This window comes from Nelumbo nucifera, chromosome 2, assembly GCF_055504915.1.
Source record: "Nelumbo nucifera cultivar China Antique chromosome 2, China Antique-T2T, whole genome shotgun sequence".
Taxonomy (NCBI): Eukaryota; Viridiplantae; Streptophyta; class Magnoliopsida; order Proteales; family Nelumbonaceae; genus Nelumbo; species Nelumbo nucifera.
In genome coordinates this window covers 41,317,775-41,340,057 of record NC_142650.1, presented here as the reverse complement: position 1 = coordinate 41,340,057, position 22,283 = coordinate 41,317,775, and the positions used below count along the sequence as shown (strand labels likewise).

The 22,283-nt window shown below is 39.5% G+C and overlaps 1 protein-coding gene across 5 annotated transcripts in view; it reads right to left on the bottom strand.

Moving 5' to 3' along the window:
• LOC104599246 (uncharacterized) overlaps positions 1-22,283 on the bottom strand; it is a 73,211-nt gene that overhangs the window by 30,453 nt on the left and 20,475 nt on the right. For all 5 annotated transcript variants that reach the window (XM_010261707.3, XM_010261708.3, XM_010261705.3 and 2 more), the window contains 2 exons: positions 10,415-10,525; positions 9,679-9,755 (listed from right to left, as the gene is read on the bottom strand). In XM_010261707.3, coding sequence (XP_010260009.1) covers positions 9,679-9,755; positions 10,415-10,525 — 188 coding nt within the window. The remainder of the gene's footprint in view (positions 1-9,678; positions 9,756-10,414; positions 10,526-22,283) is intronic.

Sequence of the window (22,283 nt, the reverse complement as noted above, 5' to 3'; positions counted from 1 at the left end):
GCTAGCAATCTCCAAGAATCAGTCGATTGACTTATCTCTGTTGAAACTTCCAACCCTAGGAAGTTCTCATGTAGTCGGCCAGATTAGACTCACATGAGGAGCCCTAGGTTGGTTCTGATACCAAGTTGTCTACTAGGACTGCAATCAGTCCTAGTCGTAATGTACAACAAACAAGAAAGAAAGTTTGAGAATAAGAGAAGAAGAATAAAGAGGAGAAGAGAAGGAGAAGATGAAGAGTAGAAAGTCAAAAAGAGTGTGGGCCATAACTTAGATTGTCGCCCCACTCAGATATTTATATTAATAGTTTAAATAGGGTAAAAAACCAGAATTACCCCTACTGCTTAACATAAGCTAAGAAATAATAGAAAACAGAAAATAATTAACAACTACCACTAAGTAACATAAATAGACAAACAGTAGTGGGGACCACATTAATGTTCTACATCTCTACAGAAAAGACACAAGTACAAGACTGATGCACAATATAACACTGCTCCCACCCCCACTTACCCTCACAATTCACCCATGTGATTGATGTTTTAAGCTATCTAGTGCCCAAAGTCAATAGAAAAGGGCATTTAATATGTTTCAAGGTGGGGTAAGAGGAAGAGTGGTATCCCATCTTTTTATGGTAAATAGAAAGAAATTTTAATAGAAATAAGTACAATGTTAATAGGGTGATGAACTAGCACCCTTACAATACAGCATCAAAACAAATTAACAATTACATAATTGACCATTCAATTATTCCCCAACACCTAGCACCAAACAAAGGGTTATACAATGCCAGGGAGTAGTGCATCCCCAGAAATCACAAAAACAAATAAAACTCAGAGACCAAGGAGTCAAGGACAACTCAACAAAACAACAAACTCAGAAACATGACCAAAATTACGGGTGCAACTTGGGCAGGTTGGATCGGGATGAAGGTCAACCTTAGCCCAACCATAAATGTGCAAACCTCAGGCTTGGACCTGGTCCAACTAGAGCTTAACCCAACACAACTCGGGCTGGGCTCAGACTTGAGTTGGGTTGGGCCAAGCTTGGGTGGGTTGGTCAGGTTTGAAAAAAATTTATGAACATATTTTTGTATAGCCATCTTTTATTAAGCTTTATGGCCCAATTTAAGAGTAGAATTGATTGAAAATATCTGCATGTCTCATTTACAAATGTATGTATACACATTCTATGAATATACATATGTATATATAACTAGTAAGTGTGCACGTGCTTTGCACATGGAAATTTTTAATGATGATGGTGATGATAATAAATAATATGTTTTCAAAATTTTCTACAATTTTTTTATATTTCTATGCTTGTACAAATTATCCTTATTTGTCACACTTATTCTTATTTAATATAATGAATATATGATATTAGAGATGTGCCCAAATGATTGCTACAAATTTTTTTGTATTCTTTATACTTTTGTATGTTTTCATCTTTTTTAATTCTTATTACTATTAAATTATGACATCAAGGGTTGACACATTTGATCCAAAAGGTTGAACTGTTGACTCACCACCAAGTGGGAAAATAACTCTGTTTTCGGGTAGTTACCAAAAAAGCTCCATTTTGGGGTTGGTTTTAAATTTGTATATCAACTAATGAGTGGCTCAATTGGTACATTGGCTAGCTCACTCCAACAGAGACTTGGGATTGATTCCAATCAATGGTCACCAAGGTTGGGGGTAATGGGTATGGGGATGGATTGCCCCTTGTTGTGTTGCTCAATGAACCAAAGAAAAAAAAATTATGTTTTATTTCTATAACCAATAAAAACAATTATTCTTTGTCACGCTTATTTTTCTTTAATATGGTTAATTAATACAGGATTCAATGAAAGAATGAGGGTTAATACCCTAAATATAAGGCATAATGAGAGGGAATTGAATGAAGAGAAATGTAGTAGTTCAAATTACATTTTGTGCCCTTACAATTAGAGAGAGACCAAATTCAAAAATAGGGGTGTTCTAATCAAGAATAGGATTCAATGAATGTTGATGGGAAATAATACCTTAAATATAAAACTTAATGAGAGGGATTTGAATGAGGAGAAAAGTGGTTGTTCAAATTATATTTTTGTCCTTACAATTAGAGAGGGACCAAATTCAAAAATTAGGGAATTTTAGTCAAACAAAAGTTTCACTCTCATTCACACTTTTAATAGTAGTATAGATTAGAAAATTATATTTTATATAAATAAAATGCATATATGTATGTATTTGTTCAGATGGTCTCAGGTTGGGTCGGGCCTAGGTTAGATTGGGCCGGGCTCAAGCTACCTAAGGCCTCAACCCAAACCCAACCTAAGTTTAGGTCAAGCTCAAGTTTTCTGGCCCAGAACCATCCCACAGCCCCAAAATCAAGACCCAAAAGTCTATACAAAAAGCTTGGGTTGGACCGGGTTGGGCTCAGATTGTGCTTGCCCAGTTACAGCCTTAACCAAAATTTACTGGCCAACCAGCGGCCTGATTGGCTTCTTTGTACATGTGAGAGTAGACAACATTCAGCTTGAACTCTCCATGCAATTGGAAGCATTCTTTGATGATGTTCTTGATTCTTCATGGAACTTCAATATTACTCTTTAAACAATCTATGATTAGTCTGGAATCCCCTTCCATCTGAATTAGCTTCTCTTTGAATTTGATGGCTAGCTTATCAGCAGTAAGAGCTGCCCATGCCTCTGCTATGTTAACTGTGGCAAGGCCAATTTTCTTAGCTTTAACTTTAAGAGTATTTCCCGTCCAATCTCTAACAATACAGCAATTGAGCAAACCCCACTAGTTTTCCTAGAGGCATCAAAATTAATTTTAATGCAATCAAACGTTATGGGTTTCCATTTAACATGGATCCATTGTTTCAGATGGATCTGAGTGTCCTGACTATTTTCACTTCCAAATGATTATTAATATATTCCATCATTGACTCTCTAGCTCTACCGATGATCATTGGGGGATAGACTTATTTAAAAAAAAAATACCAATTCTGTTCTTCCAAATTTTCCATTTAAGCACTGCTATCTTTTCCCAATACCAATCCTGGTTATGACCGCTCTCCCTTTCACCTAACCTCTTCCACCAGTTCATGATTGCTCTCCAAAGAAAATTGGCACCTTGCATGGGATGAATAAGTGTCTAACATCTTCTCATTATCAAGACACAAGTAGCATATACTTGCCAATTGAAAGCCATTACTTTTCAATGATCTGTTTTTTTACCAGTAATGAAATTTTATTAAGACTAAATAAAGTATTACAACACAAACAACCCAACAAAGGAACGAGAAGTCGCTCCCAATAAAAACATAATTACAATTGAGCCAGAAAAGTTCAGACTTATGCACCCCCAGTTTTACAAAATAATCAGCCATCCCATTTGCTGATTGTCTTTCCCATTGGACAATAATTGTCATGTCTCTAAACAGCAATTTAAATCTTCCATTGATTCCCCTGTATTTCCACATCAATGTTTCCAGTTCCTTCAGCCCCCCTACTGTCAATTTAAAGTCACCTTCAATTAACAATCTGTCATAGTTTATATCTTTAGCAATCTGTACTTGCAAGACTGCTTGGAACTCAGCAAACACTGAATCCCCTACTCCAACAGGACCTGAAAACATAGCAACAATGTGCCCATTATTTCTGAACTCCTATACCAGATGTACCTAGGTTCCTTAGACTGCTGCCATCAAAATTCAGTTTGATAAAAACCTTCCTCCCGAGGTTTCCAAGCTACAACTGGTTTGTCCTTCACAATAGAAATTCATGCTACAGCTTCCCAATTTAACCACATATCATCGAAAGGAGAAGTCTGAAAAAATGTCCTAAGATTTAACCCAATGTATAGCTCTATTTATTAAACATTCCCACACTGCCTCCTCATTCCTTTCCTTCCCATCGAAGATCTGATTCTTCCTCTCTTCCCACATCATCCAAATCAAGGCAGCCCGAGCACACGTCCACATGATTTTACCTCTCCTCTTCATCCAAATAAAAGTTGTAGAGTCAAAGAAGCTTCCAATCTGCAGAGGCACATTCCACCTGTTACCAAAAAGACCAAAAATCTTTTCCCAAAAACCTACAACAAAAGGGCAGGAGATTAGAAGGTGGTAACAGCTTTCTCCATTTTCTTTGAAAAGGGTACACCAATTCAAGAAAAGACACAAAAAATTTCTTTTTTGCAAATATCCAAAGCGTTAATTTTTACATGAAACACTTCCAACACAATGCCCCAACCTTGGGAGGAATGGATTTGGACCAAATTTCTTTTATATGGCATGACTGAGAGTTAGGGGTTGAACACAAAGAAGAGAAGAAGGAGGCACAGGAAAACACTCCCTTTTGATGCAGAGTCCAATACGACCATCTGGCTTAGAGTAATCCAGAAAAACAGAATTGAGAACTTGTAAAAGCAAGGCTGCCCTTTCAAACTCATGGTCTCTCAATTTACTTCTTAGGCCCAAATTCCAACTGAACCCAGTCAAAGAGGAGGAGGACACTAAGCAATGGATAGATTATTTTCGAATAAAGAAAGGGAGTACAAGGAAGGAAAAAGATCTTTAAGGGTTGAGTTGCCAAACCAGATGGGTTGGCCAAGCAAGGGGTGAATAGGGAGGCTATTTTTGGGCTATTTTTTAATCTTCTTTCATTGTAATTTTCTGATGGGGAGATAAGACTCTTTGTCTCCCCCTTTTTTGTACTTAAAGCTTCTTAATTCTTAATAAAGTTTCTGTTATTGATCAAAAAAAAAGAACTTGATCTCTAGAGCAAACATCATACCTGGTTAGGCTTAGAAACTGAGGGAGCACTCCACAAATGGATTTCCAAGGAAAAGACATAGTATCCCTTGAAGATACCCCAGCACCCCAACCATTTCCTACACATCCATGAATATTGCCAACTACCTCTTGCCACAGTCTCCCCCTCAACAAAGGTCATCTCCAAAGCCATTTACCTAGCAAAGACAAATTCTTCTATCCTAAGTTACCTATACCTAAACTCCCAAGTGGTTAAAAATGTCCCTAATTTCCCTAATATTTTCACGACATATTTCCATTTCCATGGGTAGGAACACGAAATTTTACCGGAATTGACACAATCCCCAATGAGCACTACTAGCACATGGTTTTCAAGGCACCAAGGTGAGGCTGGGCATCAGGGGGGCGCCTTGTCGCCTAGGTGGGTGATGAAAAGAAAATTCAAAAAAAAAAGGGGCTGAACCCTTATTTTTGTTATAGGAAAAGAAGAAAAGAAAAAGTAGTAGCAGTTCTTCCTTACTTATTGGTTCAGGTTTTAAAGTCTTTGAGGGTTCAATACAACATTTAGCAATGTTTGTATTGATTAAATCCTAACAAATAAGAAAATAATAAAAACAAATTAGTATATAAACACACAAAATGAATATTTTAGCTTAATAGTGCCTATTTTATAATTATAATGTCAAAAAATAAAGAATAAAAAAGTATTTTACAATACATAGTACAAAACTGTTTGTACTATGTATTGTAAAATAGGCGAGGCAAGCCTCAAAGGGCGCCTTGTCACCTAGGCATCACCTTGACAACTATGTACTAGCACTATGTGGAGTACAAGAGATAGCTTCAACAACATATTTCTATCTCCACTTCCATGGGTAGCAACATGAAATTTTACCAGAATCGACACATCCCCTAGTGAACACTACCAGCACTATGCCGTCTATGCAGAGTACAAGAGATAGTATTGTAACATAAGTTGGTGACAATATTGTACATATGTGGAGTAACAATGTTATTGCCCACCTAACTTACATTATTACCACTTTGAGCTAGCTGAATATTTCTTTTAAACATTAAACATGAAGTTAAATATTAGTCTTTGTTTGTGTAACAGATTATTTGATTGATCTATTATAACCATTTACATTTTCTATGAGTTCAAATTTTGCTTTAACTCATTCAAATTTTGTATAATGATTAGGAACAAGATAATAATTTAAAAAGGTGGGCCTATACTTCTTTTATCATTTTATAAATATCATTCTATATTTTTGCATATTTTACAATATTTCTACCATGTCTATAATTTTTACAGCATTTTGGCATTTCTGACATGTTTCCTATATTTGGATGACTAACATTTCCACCAACATCGATATTTTAAACCTTGCAGTGTTCTTTGCTCTTACACACTAAATCCCAATTGATCAAGTGATCCTTCCTTCCCCAAACTCCCATAAGAATCCATCATCAGTTTTTCTAATTTTTGCACTTCCCTTCATGGACCATGGCATCCTAAAGATCAACATGTAATAAACTAGCAAGTTTGATAAGGTGGTGTAGTTTTGCCTCCAAGAGAAATATAATTTATCTTCCAAGGTGCCAATCTCTTAGTACAACTCTCTACTATTGGATTCCAGAACCTGCTTTCCTTCAGATCATCTCCCAGAGGCAATCCTAGGTATCTCATTGGCCAACAAGCAATAGAACAGCCTACAAACTCTACTACAGTCAACTCCTGCTCCAAATTTACCCCTGACACGCAACTCTTCTCAAAGTCAATTTTCAACTTAAAAATATATTCAAACAACTTTATTACCTTCTTTAACTACCTTGCCTTCCTAGGATCCCTACCCTCACAGAAAATGATTGTATCATCTGCAAACTGCAAGTGTGTTTACAGTATTATTCATTGCCTACTCTTCAACCTCTAAATAAGTCCAACATATCTGCCCTCAAGAAAAGTCTACTAAACACATCCACTATTGGGGTAAAGAGGAACGGGGCAAGAGGGTCCCCTTGTCTAAAACCCTTAGTAGCTAGAAAAGCATCCCTTACCACGCCATTCACCAAAACCAAGTAATCACAAGTTTTCAAACACCCTTCAGTCTAGACACACCATCTTTCCTCAAAGCCAACACCACCAGACATGCAAAAGCATCCAGTCTTTGAGGAATAGGATCCAGCCAAATTCCTTTGATATTAAAATTCTCTACCTAAATTCTGATGATCATATCATGATATCATTTTTACTGAGAATCTCCCTTGCTGCACTTTTTACACCACCTTTCACCTCTATCCATAGGTGGAAACAATTCGGTCTCAAGTTTGGTTAACAATAAAATGCATTCTTATACCTCCCTTTACATAGGCAGTATCCCATTTAGAGTTCACTGATGAATTACCGTTCTTTTTGAGAATCAAGGAATAGGTTGGTCAGAGAAATTGGAAGATTTAATTAGATGCTTCTCAATATTTTTTTCATCAGCAAGGGGATATATTACAAAGGTTGGGTGTCCATGCAACACTGATTGTATTTCATGGTCATTTGTTTTTGAAATGTAAGGAATAGTGATTTATTAAATTGTGATAAAATAATGAGATACACAATTTGAATTTGTGCCAAGCACCCCTTTTGACATGTTAGCACCTGCTATTAACCCACTTTATCACTCATAATGAATAATACAATCAAATTTCTTGAGAGACAATCCCCATTTTGATGCTATCTCATGATCATTTTTCGAATTTGTCTTTCTTTAGAGCTCTTTATTCCACTATTTTTTCTCTCCTGCTTTTCCATTGTATGGCCACATATCACCAAAAATAATTGATAAAAAAAATATCACCACAAAAAGGGATTCTTTGTTTGGAGGTTATTCACTTTTTGTGTACTTCTAGGCTTGGGTAGAAATGTTACCTCTACTTTTCTTTTTCATTTTTTTAACCAGCAGGCCTTTTTGATTATGAGAAGATTATCTACAATGCAGTATACCATCAATTTGGTCTACAAATAGCCAATCCCTATGGTTTTACATCACTGTGGTTCCTTTCCACAAAACAAGAGTGTCCTACTTGCCCCTTGTTTTTCCATTGAATCTGCCAAATTGTTGGCAGTTCTCTCTATCCAAGTGAATGTGAACTCAAGCTCCAGAGATAATGTTATCTCTACTCAGTGGATTGTTTTTGTGTATTCCAAGGCTATTCAAGGGTGGATGGAAAGGCAAACTCCCATGTAATAAACTGGTAATAGAGTGGATTTCAGATGGAGCAGAAAGGTCCTAGGTTGCTCCAGCACTTCATCAGAGATGCTATCCCTTTCACTACTAGAGTGAATATCTGGTTCTACTAGGTCCAAATATAAGTCAATGAGATAGTGTACATTTTTATTGGTGGACATAGATGTCTGAGTTGTACTAGGGCCTAGCCCTGCTATATTAGCTTACTGGGTGTGTTGGAATAGCTGCATAGCCGGTTGGGTAGCCTGTTTCTGCTACTCCTGTTCTGGGCAGCTCTGATCTTATTGCACTTATTGTCTTTTTACTTTTCTAATGGGATAAATTTGGATGTTGGGGGCCAACAGCCTAGGCTGTTGAGAGTGTTTTTAGGCTGAGAGGGTTCACCTATTCATGCCCATGTCTTTGTTTTTGGTCAAAATAAAATAGGGGGCAATTACTAATATACCCACTTTCATGGTAACGTGGCATTCTCAAAATCGCTTTCAACAGCCTATGCTGTTACTACTATACCCACTTTCATGGTAACGTGGCATTCTCAAAATCGCTTTCAACAGCCTATGCTGTTGGGCCCCAACAGCCAAAGTTTTTCCATTTTCTAATAGACCGCTTTGATTCATTATTGATTGACAAGGGAACAATTCAGAAAGCAACGATTGTGGGTTGTTGCAAGTTCTCCAACTCAGAGAGAAAATTGCACAGTTGGCTATCTAGATCTTTACTACAAAGATGGTTAGGTAGCAAATGGTGTTGCATGCGATCATAGATAAAGCCTACAGTTTCCTCTTTTTTGAACATACATTTTTAACAGGTCCTTAAAGGAATGCTACTGTATAGAAACTTTGTACAGAGGAGCATACTTGTATACTTTCCTTTTAGTTAATACATTATACTTCACCTTTCTCAAAAAAAGAAAAAAAAAATCCTACAGTTCCCTATTCATCTAAGGGCAGAGGGCTTTACAAGCTAAAGTAGTAATTCAAGCTTGCTGCAAGTATGTAATCTGCAAGAGAATGATAGTAAGAACTTTTTATAGTGTCAAATGGCTGTTAGGGGTTTTTTCCTCTCCATCTTCAGGATGGATTAGGAAAAGTCCTATGGGACTACAGGAAAAATCCTATGGAACTTTTTATAGTGTCAAATGGCTATTAATCCTTTTATGGGACTACAGGAAAAATCCTATGGAAGGTCACTGAATTTGCAGTTTCTCTATTTCGGAAGAACAAAAAGGAAAAACTTCTCAATACAAACTAAGACCACTCCTAAAGAATGTCAAAGATGATTGCACGTTATGGATAGGGCTCTATCTTGAATTATTTTTTAGGGCACAAGTTGATAGACTTTGATAGAAACTAGAATGAGATTGTGAATCATAAATCTTCCATTTTCTTTTGTACTTTTTGTCTATTCTTGTAATGACAATGATGTAATAGTAAAGCATTCCAATACACCCTATAAATATATTTTAACAAAGTACTACATAACTGATCCTCAAAAATAGGTAAACTTTCCCTGGTTGAATACACACTGGAAATCTCAGCCATACATGTGGGGTACCAAGCAAATCCCAGCATGTGGGTAGTGTACTAGCATGGAAGATCTTTCTCCTCACACCAGCAAATGAAGGCCATCTAAAGGTGGAAACATAATCAATTAGTTATAAAATAATACTATTTCTAACCTGTGATCTGAAATACGCTTTTCAGCTTTCAAGGTGGAGTTGGCAAGAGATTCTGACAAGATTTTCAACTTATCAACCTGGATATCAATTAAACAGATCAAATTCAAATAAATCTAATGAAAACAAAGCAGCATATTGTAATTCTGATGCTTTGCAGATATAGCAGCAAGCAAGATGTCATTATGAAGTCATAGAGAAGACCATAAAATCCTTTCATCTAAAGAGACATAACCCAACTACAAACATAACCAGCTCAGTTAAAATGGAAAGAGCTTCACAGTCCAAGGCCTATCTGTGGCAATGCAATCATGAAAATGAGTTCACCCTACAGTCTAAAAGTGATAAGAAATTCCATGTCCACTTCAGTAGTGGGGGTCCCAGACTGCACTGCAGTATTAAGCCATAGCATTATACTGAAGAAAGGTTCAAGTGCAGCAAGTTATGGACATAGAGTCACATTGACTCACAACTCTGTGCATGTATCTCCAGATCAAAAAGCACACTCGTGGATGCATAGGCACCCAAACAACAAGATAATAACGTCATCACATTATGTTGCACTTCAAATAAAGCCCACAACAACTGATAACAAGGGTATGTACAAGCATAACTATAATCTGTTCATGGTTCAAAGCCTAAAAGTACAGAATGAACAATAAGAAACCCAATCAAATAAAGACATGCATCCACAGACATGAAAACAACAACAAGAATAATAACAAAGATTAAAGCTTGCCTTTTGAGAATGGATCTCTGGTGTATCTCCATTGTTTAGTAATTTCTTCTTTAGTAAGAGATCTCCCAATCTGGAAAAAAGCCGAACTTCGGTGAATGCTTCTTTTAGAGCCTGCATATTTCAACATTAGTGAGCATATACAATGTATAGTAAGAAGCATCAATGCAGTGAGAGAGAAAAGTTGAGGAAGATTGGTAAGAAGAAGTAAGATGAACTAAATACTGGAAGAGAAAAGGTAAATATCACCTGAAACCTACAATTTCTTTCTCTGAGGAAGATTGGGAACAGTATTGCATACTTTAATCTAATAAGAAAGTTTAATTTTGATATCTTTAATTCTCCAAATCTGAAATTATGTTTTAGCTAGCCCCATGTTCTTCACAGGGTTGAAGGGCCACATGTTGAAAGTTTAAAGTCTTTAGTTGGGGTACTTCCACATGTTGGATTGAGCTGAAATTCTATAATATTGGAGTGCTGTAAGTGCACTTTAATTCCACCAAATTTCAGCTAAATCAAATAAGGATTCACGGGTCAAACAGTAACTTTTTTTCCAACTGACAATGCATTTTGAAATTATACCATTTGGCTTTTTTCTTCAATTTCTTTCTTTGAGACTTGATTAAAATTTTCTTATAACCACTTGCATCAATAAGACACCTTGAATGTCAGAAAGGCGGACTCCCTTATTAACTGAGAATCCAGTGAATTATGGCCAAAGCACTTCCAACTATTGGTGGAAGGAGACTCAAGGATGGTAGAACGGCTGAAGAACAAGATGGAAGGAATATGGAAATACAGATATGTAATGAGGGAAATTACGAACTAGCTAATGGGAGGGTGGTAGGTTTCAAATGGCTTCACAGATCAGCTAATAATGGGTTGGCCAATGGTCTAGCCAATAAAGGGGTTAATAGGGCAAAACTTTATTGGGCTCAGTTGTAATCTCATTTGTTTAAAACAGAGAACATGGGTTACAGGGGTGATCATTTCCAGCCCAGAAATTTCTGGGCTGGGGCTTAGGTTTTGATGTTCAGGCCTGAGCCGACCTGCAATATATTATTGATATATTAAATACATACTTATATATCCATGTCTTGTATCATATAATATGTTACATACTGGTAAAATCTGAGGCTCACAAGTGTGACTACATGAGTTGTCTGAAACAAGAACGTTCAGACCTGTCTAGTAAAGAAAAATAAACCAGAAAATGAAGAGGAGAAAGGGAAGAGAAGAGAAGATGATGAGAAGAGAGAAGAGAAGAAGAGAAAGAGAGAATAGAAAAGAATGTGAGGGTTCGGCTAGCTTAGTCTGCCGCCCCAAATGATGTTTAAAATATAAGGTTTTCACATTAAGTATACAAGGACAGGCATGCCCCTGTCACTAGAAACAACAGAACAAAAGATTCTAACAGTCTTTCTAACAGCACTATAGACAAAAAACATATGAGCAGGAGGGGACCACAAGCTGGTCAACCATTTTCTCTACACTCCCCCTCAAGTTGGGAAAAGATATTGACCATTCCCAACTTGCTTAAATCTGACTCGAGCTTGACTTTGTTGACGGCCTTGGTGAACACATCGGCAAGCTGCATATTAGTGGCAACATAAGGAAGGCACACTTCTTGAGAGGCAACTTTCTCTCAGATGAAATGTTTGTCAACTTCAATGTGTTTGGTTCTTTCATGCTGTATTGGGTTGTGAGCAATGTTAATGGCCGCCTGATTATCACAATACAGCATCAACGGTCTTTCAAACTCAATTCCCAATTCTGCAAGGAGAGACTTCAGCCATAATATCTCAACAACACCATTAGCCATAGACCTGTATTCAGCTTCAGCATTGAACTGAGCAACAACATTTTGTTTCTTGCTCCTCCATGAAACTAAATTTCCTCCAACGAAGGCACAATACGCATAAGTAGATCTCCTATCATCAATACAACATGCCCAATCTGCATCAGTGTATACTTCAATCTTCATATGGCCATTATTTTTAAAAAGTATACCTCGGCCTGGACATCTCTTCAAATAGGCTAAAATTCTCTCAACAGCAAGGAGGTGTGAGGTCTCGGGAGAGTGCATGTACTGACTAACAACACTGGCAGCATAAGGAATGTCGGGATGAGTCAGACATTGGTAGAGAAGTCATCCTACAAGCCGTTGATAGATACCTTTATTTTCCAAAGGCTCACCATCCTCTGTATTAATCTTATGATTTTTCTCAATGGGAGTATCAGCAAGCTTAGCTCCCAGTTTTCATGTCTCTTCCAAGAGATCAAGAACATACTTCCTTTGGGAAACAAAAATGCCATGCTTGGACCTTGCCACTTCAATCCCAAGGAAATACCTCAACTCACCCAGGCCCTTTACTTCAAATTCTTGATTCAGTAGTTGCTTAAGAGAATAATCTCATCAATATCACTTCCTGTCACCACAATGTCATCCACATACACTGCTAGGAGAGTCAAAGTGGATTCTTCTTAAAGAACAGAGCGTGGTCAAATTTGGATTGAACATAGCCAAATCTTTCCAAACCAAGTCTAAATCTATCAGGCCATGCCCTTGAAGATTGTTTTAGACCATGCAAAGCTTTGTTCAACTTGCAAACTTTCTTACCAATCCCTACATCATAAAAACCAAGAGGTAACTCCATATACACCTCCTCCTGCAAGTCACCATTTAGAAATTTTTAACATCCATCTGAAACAGAGGCCAAGAGAAGTTAGCAGCAAGAGACAGTAAAACCCTGATGGTATTCATTTTTGCAACTGGTGCAAAGGTCTCCAAGTAATCAATACCATAAGTTTAAGTGTATCCCTTAGCCACCAGTCTAGCTTTATATCTTTCAACTGTATCATCAGCATTATACTTCACTGTGAATATCCACCTACACCCAACAGGCTTCTTCTCTCTTAGTTGATCAACCAGTTCCCAAGTAGCATTCTTTACAAGGGCATCCATCTCATCCTTCATTGCTTCCTTCCACTCAGGGACAACAAGGGCCTCTTGAATTGTTCTAGGAATGGGAATGGCAGCAATGGAGGCTAAAAAGGACTTATGTGATGATGAAATGTGATCATAAGAAAGGAAATGAGCGATACTATGGGCAAAGGATGAGGTACATTGACGTTTCCCCTTACGTACTGCAATCGGAAGGTCAAGGTCATTTGCGGATGGCTGAGGCACAGTAGTGGAAGAGGGTATGTCATCAGTAGTAGGAGTGGGTATGTCATCAGTAGTAGGAGGGGGTAAGGAGGAGGCAATACCTGAATCTGGTGCCGCAGAAGAGATAGGAACTGGCCTGAACTGATCATTACTAGAACAAACTTGCTGCCACCATCTTTTGTGAAACACCCTCAATTCTTTACACTTTTGACAACTCCCTTCAATACACTCCTCACCACTTGTAGGAATGGGCAAAGGAACATTTCGAGCAAACACACCCTTCTCACCACTCTCCCCTTAAGGTGGAACCCTAGGGTAATAAGGAACATCTTCAAAGAAGGTGACATCCATGGATACAAATCTGGTTCTCGAGACAGGGTCATAGCAACAATAGCCCTTTTGATTTTGTGCATACCCTAGGAAAATACATTTGGCAGCCTTAGGATCAAATTTTGAACGAGTAGGCCCAAGGATTTGGACAAAACAAGTGCAACCAAAGGTTTCTGGAAGAACGGAGAACTGCTCCTTATCAGGATACAACAAGTTAAAAGGAGCTTTCATGTCCCAGACCCGTGAAGGAATCCTGTTAATCAGACAAACAGCAATAAGAATGGCATCCCCCAGAAACGAAATAGGAACATTAGTATTCAGCATGATACTTCTTGCAACTTTTTTTTATCAATAACTATGGATTGAATTAATATTAAAAATATGAAAAAATTACAGGCCAAGGGGGCTAAACAATCTTAGCTCCCAAGAACAACCATTAAACATCAAAAGAACAAAAATTACAAGACAGCCCAAAAAATAGAATGTTTGTTCACCCCTTGTCTAGCTAGACCATCTGCCAAAGAGTTCGCACTTCTTTTTACCCATTTGTATTGGATTTCCATGTCCTTAGTCAGCCACTTGAATTTCCTCTTTTCATTACTATAATTCCAAAGTCTAAGACTATCCTCTTTTAGTCAGTTTACCACCACTTCAGAATCTCCTTCTATGATCAGCTTGTTAGTATGCATATCCTTGATTCTTTGTACCCCTTCAAGAGCTGCAAGAATCTTAGCTCTCAAAGAATCTCCCACCTCAATTGGTCCAAAATACATAGCTAACAGATTCCCTTGTTCATCTCTTATTACCCCTCCTATTCTGGATAGCCCTGGATTGCCCAAGCTGCTGCCATCAAAGTTCAGTTTAACAAAGTCATGGGGTGGAGGGATCCAACAAACATTTGAGGCCTTCCTCATTGGAGAAAGTTCTGCTATCTCCTTCCACTTTCTTTGCAGCTCATCAACTGAGAATTCTACGAACAGAGCCAAGCTTTTCAGCCAGTGTATAACCCTAATGTGGATGACCTCCAGCATTGCTTCCAAACTTCTCTCGTTATCTGTAAATATTCGTGAATTTCTCTCCTCCCAAATAGTCCAACAGACTGCAGCCCTCATACACCTTCACATAAACTTGGCCCTTTTTGTTGGCCAAAACGGCATAAATGTGAATAGTCTTTGCACATTTGAAGAGGGGGTCCACTTGCACCCAAACAAAGAAGTACACCACTGCCAAATGATGTTAGTGAACCAACAGGAAATTAGTAAGTGATCCAGACTCACCATCAGCTTTACAGAGGACACACCAGTGAGGACAAAAACAACTATTGGGTCTTTTTCTTTGAAGAAAATCTGCTGTGTTAACTCTTCCCAAAAAGGCTTCCCAACAGAAGCTCCCAACCTTAGGAGGTATAGGATGACACCACACCACTTTAACAGGGAAAGACAAACCAGAAGAAGAAAAATGTGTAACAGCACTAAAGAAAGAGGCACAAGTGAAAGAACCAGAGGGGGTGAGAGTCCAAATTCTACTATCTGCCTTTGTTGGCTCTAGGAACACCCCTTCAAGAATGGATAACAGTGATGAGATACCATCAAGCTCTGTGTCCCTAATATCTCTTCGCAGGGCCAAGTTCCAACCGACCCCAGAAATAGAATTAGAAGGAACAATGAATGAAGACACCGGTTCATTTTTAAAAGTGCAAAGGGAAAAAAGGCTTGGGAATTGGTCTTTTAGGGTGGAGTCCCCAATCCAAACATGTTCCCAAAAATTAATGAGATTGCCTGAGTACAAGTCATACCTTATCCATGGAGAAAACAAAGGTAGAATAGCTTGAATAGCTTTCCAAGGAGATGCTCTTGTACTCCTTGCCAGAATCCCAGAGTCCCATCCATTTGTTGCAACCCCATGAATACTTCCCACTATCTTCACCTAAAGTTTGTCCTTCTCCAATGAGAACCTCCAAAGCCATTTCCCCAGAAGATCCAAGTTCCTATTCCTTATGTTCCCGATACCCAAACCTCCCTCCCTCTTACTCCTACAAACCATCTCCCACCCCACCCTATGGTCCTTCTTCTCCTCCCCCGGCTCCCAGAGAAAGTCTCTCATTAGTTTTTCTAATCTACTGAAAGCTGAACCACTGCAGTCGAAGTATAAGGAAAGAGGAGAAGAAGAAGAGATGTTGGAATGTCGAACTGTTCTAGCCAGTCGACCATGCTATTATTTATATTTGAATGTAGTACAAGATACAAGAAAGTACTGGAATGCCCCTGATTAGTGATGGGACACCCAGTTAACTTAAAACATTAAGCAGGCTTAGGCCCATTAACACAGGCCCAGTTACAGGATAACTTAAACTTAAGTATGGGCTAATAAGAACTCTTATCAGCCGAACACTCATACAAAGAGACATCATTCTAACACTCCCCCTCAAGCTAAGCATGGATATCAATCATGTTTAGCTTGCCAAATATGTCCCTGAACTTTGTTGTTGCCAGTCCTTTAGTCAATACATCTGCAATTTGCACCTCTGATGGAGTATAAGGCACACAGAGTTCTCTTGAAACAATTCTCTCTCTGACAAAGTGTCGATCAATTTCAATATGTTTTGTCCTGTCATGCTGCACGGGGTTGTTGACAATGTTGATAGCAGCCCAAGAATGTACAGTAACCTGAGGTTGATTTTCTGTCTCCAACAGACCCAGCCCAATCAACATCAGTGTAGGCTTCAATTTCAAATCTGTTGTTTTTCCTGAATAGAATTCCTTTCCCTGGGCAAGTCTTCAAGTATCTGAGAATTCTTTCCACTGCTCTCATATGAGGGGTCTTTGGTGAGTGCATGAATTGACTAACAACATGCACTGCATAGGCAATGTCTGGCCGAGTAAGGGATAAGTATATCAGTTTTCCTACCAATTTTGGGTACCTCTCTTTATCACAGTATTCCTCACCCATTGATTCTTGTAGCCCATGGTTCGGTTCTATTGGAGTGTCTGCTGGCCTGCACCCCATCATGCATGTTTCCTCTAGGAGATCTAGCACATATTTCCACTGACATATGTAGATTCCTTCTCTTGATCTAGCAACATCAATTCCAAGAAAATATCTCAGATTTCCCAGGTCTTTGATCTCAAATTCTGAAGCTAAGAACTCCTTCAGCCTCTTCATCTCTTCCACATCATTTCCAGTAATCACCATATCATCCACATAAACAATGAGAGTCGTAAGTTTGTCATCCTGTCCCCTTGTAAACAATGTATGATCTGCACTGCTCTAAGTGTACCCCACTTTCTTCATGGCCATACAAAGTCTCTCAAACCATGCCCGGGGAGACTGCTTCAAACCATATAATGCTTTCCTTGGTTTGCACACCTTCTTTCCAACATCATAGCCAGGAGGAGATTCCATGAATACCTCTTCATGAAGATCACCATTTAGGAAGGCATTCTTCACATCCAGCTGATGGAGTTCCCAAGAGAAATTTGCTGCTAGTGACAGTAAGACCCTGATTGTGTTGAGCTTTGCTACTGGAGCAAAGGTTTCCTTGTAGTCAATTCCTTCTTTTTGTGTAAATCCCTTTGCCACAAGTCTGGCCTTGTACCTCTCAATTGACCCATCTTCCCTATGCTTTATTGTGAATACCCACTTGCACCCAACAGTGCCTTTCCCCTTTGGCAGGTCCACCAATTCCCACGTTCTTGCTTTCATTAGGGCTTTCATCTCTTCATTCATGGCTTCTTTCCACCTTGAATCAGATGCCGCCTCAGAGTGAAGGGACACATACAGAGGAAAGAGCAGACACAAAGGAGTGATAGGCAGGAGATAAGTGTGAGTAAGAAACATAATCAGCTATGGGATGCCAGGTGGTACAAGAACGAACAGGCTTACGGAGAGCAATAGGAAGATCCAAATCCGAAGTGAGTGAGTCAAAATTACCTTGGATTGCAGAGACAGATTGATCTGAGTTCAACTGGTTGCAATCATGAGATTGAGGGCCCTTCTTCCTTCTGTTGTATGTAAGTATCTCTTTCTCTTGCCTATTGGAACCTTCAGAAGCATTTGTTGTATCAAGAGAAGTAACCAACACAGTGGAAGCCTCACTAGGTTGACCCAGAATGTCACAGCTAGGAGTAGTGGAAGGTGATGAAAGGGGAACAAAAAAGAAGGGAGAATGAGAATCCTCTTTCAACCCACAAGTCTCCCCCTGAAGAGGATTCTGAGAAGACTGGAAATAGGGTTGAGACTCAAAAAAGACTACATCTCTGGTGACATATTTTTTCTTGGAGACAGGATCATAACACTTATACCCCTTTTGTGTAGGAGAGTACCCCAAAAATATTCCCTTCGTAGCCTTGGGATCCAGCTTGGTTTTCTTTGGATCCTTCACATGTATGAAGCATGTGCAGCCAAAAACCCGTAGAGGAAGAGGAAATTCTGGAAGAGTGGGACACAAAACAGAGAAAGGAGTCTTCATACCCAATACCTTAGATGGCATCCGATTTATCAGGTATGATGCAGTGAGTATAGCTTGAGTCCAATATTGCTTGGGCACTTTGTGCTGGGTAGGGCTCGAGCTGTCTCCAATAGGTGCCTGTTCTTGCGCTCAGCAACCCCATTTTGTTGAGGGGTGTAAGCACATGATGATTGGTGTAACATGCCTGCATCTTCCATGAATGAATTCAGGGATCTTTCAAAGTACTCAACTGCATTGTCCTACCGAAATTGCTTAATCTTCTTCTCAAATTGTGTTTCAATCATCTTGCAAAAAATCATGGTTACCCGTGGAACTTCATCACATCCTTTTAACAGATAAATCCAAGTACACCGAGAATAATGGTCAATAAAACTGATAAAGTAACGGAAGCCATCAATGGAAACAATGGGTGAAGGTCCCCAAACATCAGAATGAACCAAATCAAAAGGAGCTCGAATTTCATTACTAGAAATTGGATACATTGTTCGACATTGTTTTGACATTTGACACACATCACAAATTAAACTTTGACTTGGAATTCCCTTACATAATTCTGGAAACAACATTGCTAAAGACGAGAAAGACACATGACCTAGCCTAGCATGCCACAGGTGCAACCTAGCTATTGACTCCACACTTTTCGGACTAGGAGTAGCAGAAGCTTGTAGGGCTGAGCTAATGTCTGCATCAAAATAGTAGAGGCCCCCATACTCATGACCACTCCCAATCGTTCTCCTCGTCAATCTGTCCTGGAAAACACAATGAGAGGGAAAAAAAGTTATACTGCAGTTCAAATTTTTTGTAAGCTTTGAAACAGACAACAGATTTGAGGTAAGACTAGGAACATGTAGGACTGATTTGAGTGAGAGATCCTTGCTAAGGTCAACCACCCCCTTTCCAGAGATGGTGGAGAGAGACCCATCAGCCACTCTCGTCTTATCCTGGCCAGACAACAAATGATATGAAGAGAATAAGGAGGACATATGTGTCATATGGTCAGTGGCTCCGGAATCAATCACCCAAGAGGTAGAATTAATGGAACTAGTCGCACTAAATGCAGAGGTTGTACCTGATTTGGCAAGAGAGGTGGAAGCTAAAGGATTGTTCTTCAGACGGGCTAATGCCTAGCTAAGAACCTCTACCTCACTAGCTATGAAGCCCAAAGTACTTGGTCCAGAGGAGTCGGCAGTCTGCCCTGTGGAGGAAGAGGACACTGTCGGAGTACTCTGTGAGTTGTCACCACTGTTGTTGATGGCAAGATTCCCACTTGCTGTGTGACCCTTATGTTGCCTTTTTTCCTTTCTCAAAGCAGCTGGCTTCAGATGAGGATACAAGACCCAACATTTCTCCTTTGTATGTTTCTCACCACCACAATGGGTACACTTGAGGGACTTCTTGTCTGAATATCTATTTCCCTTAGTGGAGACTAGGGCTGAATGTTCTCCAGATAGTCCAGTTGACTATGTCTGGGAGTCAACTTGCATCTCTCTTCTCCTGACTTCTTCATTCCTCACCAGGTAATAGATATGGTGAAGCTCCGGTAATTCATCTCTCCCTAGAATTTGTGACCTTATACCCTCATATGCTAGGTCTAGGCCAGCCAGAAACTTAAAGGCTCTGCTCTCTTCAATTTGTTTATCATGTCTCTCCTTGTCCCTAGCATTTTCCCAATCTAATATCAAGTGATGGTCATGTTCTTCCCAAAGACCTTCCAGAGTTGCAAAGTATGTTGCAACTGTCATATCACCTTGCCTTAGGGCAGCAATGTCTTGATTCAATCTGTAGATTCTAGCATTGTTTTTCTTCTGTCCATAGGTCTTAGACACCTTTTCCCAAATCTTGGCTGCTGTAGGAAAGTGATGAACAGTCCTGGCAACCCGAGGAGTCATAGAGGCAAGCAGCTAGGACATAATTGTGGCATTCTCCTTGCGCCACACAGCATAATCTGCACTGCCAACATCAGGTTCCTTCTTGCTCCCATCTAGGTAGCCTGTGAGGTCACGGGAAGTAATAAACAGCATTGCAGAAACGGACCACTCCCTGAAGTTGTATTCGTCCAGTAGTACACTAATCTGCAGGCTGTGCAGATTAGGGTTTTCCAGATTTGAAGACCTTGCCGCAGGTCTGTTATCCCTAGAAGAAACATCTCCAGATATTGAAGACATCTTGACTGGAGCCTCTGTGTGGATGGCACTAATTTAAGACTAGCTGAAGTAGTTCTGAAGCAGTTCTGAAGCAGTTCTGAAAGTTCTGAACCAGTTCAGATGCAGGTTCTGATTGGCCGAAGTAATCTCAGCAGGCCCTGACAGCTCGCAACACAGTTTCAGACTTGCCGAGACTGTTACAGTTCTGAAAGTTGTTCAGTTACAGCAGCAAAAGGTGTTCTGGGCTGGTAACCGACCTGTGCTATGCAGACTCCACTTGAACTTCGAGTACTGCAACTGTAAAGGGAGTTCCCCTCCTTACGGACAACACTAGGACTGCTGAAATCAGTCCTCAACTAGGTCTGTCCTATACAGACCTCTTCTTAGCAGCCGAATAGCTGCTAACTACTACAAACTAGTAGGACTCCAGCTTCAGGGTCTTACCTCCCTTGCGCCCTACAACCAAGGGAAACCTTAGGTCGAACCTTGTGTTGTTCTCCTGAAACCCTAGGGTTTCACAGCAGCAACCCAGATAATAAAAAAAAAAAAAAAAAAAAAAGACAGCAAGAAAGAGGAGATGGCGTCGGTTGTAACCAGGAAGGTGCTCAATGCTCTGATACCATGAAAGCTGAAATGTCGAACTGTTCTAGCCAGTCGACCATGCTATTATTTATATTTGAATGTAGTACAAGATACAAGAAAGTACTGGAATGCCCCTGATTAGTGATGGGACACCCAGTTAACTTAAAACATTAAGCAGGCTTATGCCCATTAACACAGGCCCAGTTACAAGATAACTTAAACTTAAGTATGGGATAATAAGAACTCTTATCAGCCGAACACTCATACAAAGAGACATCATTCTAACATTCTAACATCTACTAGCCACCTTTATCGGAATCTTGAAGATTGACAAAAAGTAAACAGGAAGGTTAGCTAAAGTAGACCTAATTAGAGTGGTTCTCCCTCCAAGAGACAAATAATTTTTCTTCCAAGTTACTAATTTCTTTTCAAACCTCTCCACAACCGGAACCCAAAACTCACCTGTCTGAGGGATATCACCCAATGGCAAACCGAGGTAATTAAGGGGCCAATTTGCTATTGCACATTCTAAGGTGTCTGCAGCCTCAGAGATCTCCCCCTCGCCCATATTTACCCCAACTATACAACTCTTCTCAAAATTCACCTTAAGGTTTGACATTTGCTCAAAGTCGTATAGTGAGCTTCAAATTTCTAATCCTGTTAGGGTCCCCTGCTTCACAAAAGAGTATGGTGTCATTTGCAAATTGCAAATGTGTGAGTGGCACAAGCTCCCTCCCAACTCTCCAACCTCTGATTAAGCCCCTAGAATCTGCTCTATAAATTAGTCTCCCCAGAACTTCAGCTACCAAAGTAAATAAAAAGGGAGAGGGGGTCTCCTTGCCTAATCCCTCTCAAGGCTAGGAAGAAATCGACCACTGTCCCATTTACCAATATGGAGTAATGGCAGTTCCTGATACAACCCAAGACCCATCTACACCAATTATCCCCAAAACCAAAATGGGTCATCACCTCCATCAAAAAAGACCAATCCACCAAATCATAAGCCTTTTCCAAATTCAGTTTACAAATCACCCCTTTTTTCTTGGATCTCTTAAACTCCTCCAAGCTCTCATTTGCTATCAGAATCCGATCTATTATCTGTCCCCCCTTCACAAAAGCTCCTTGGTTATCTGCTATACTTCTTGCAACTTCAAGGATGTGTCTATTTTTTCTCTCAGC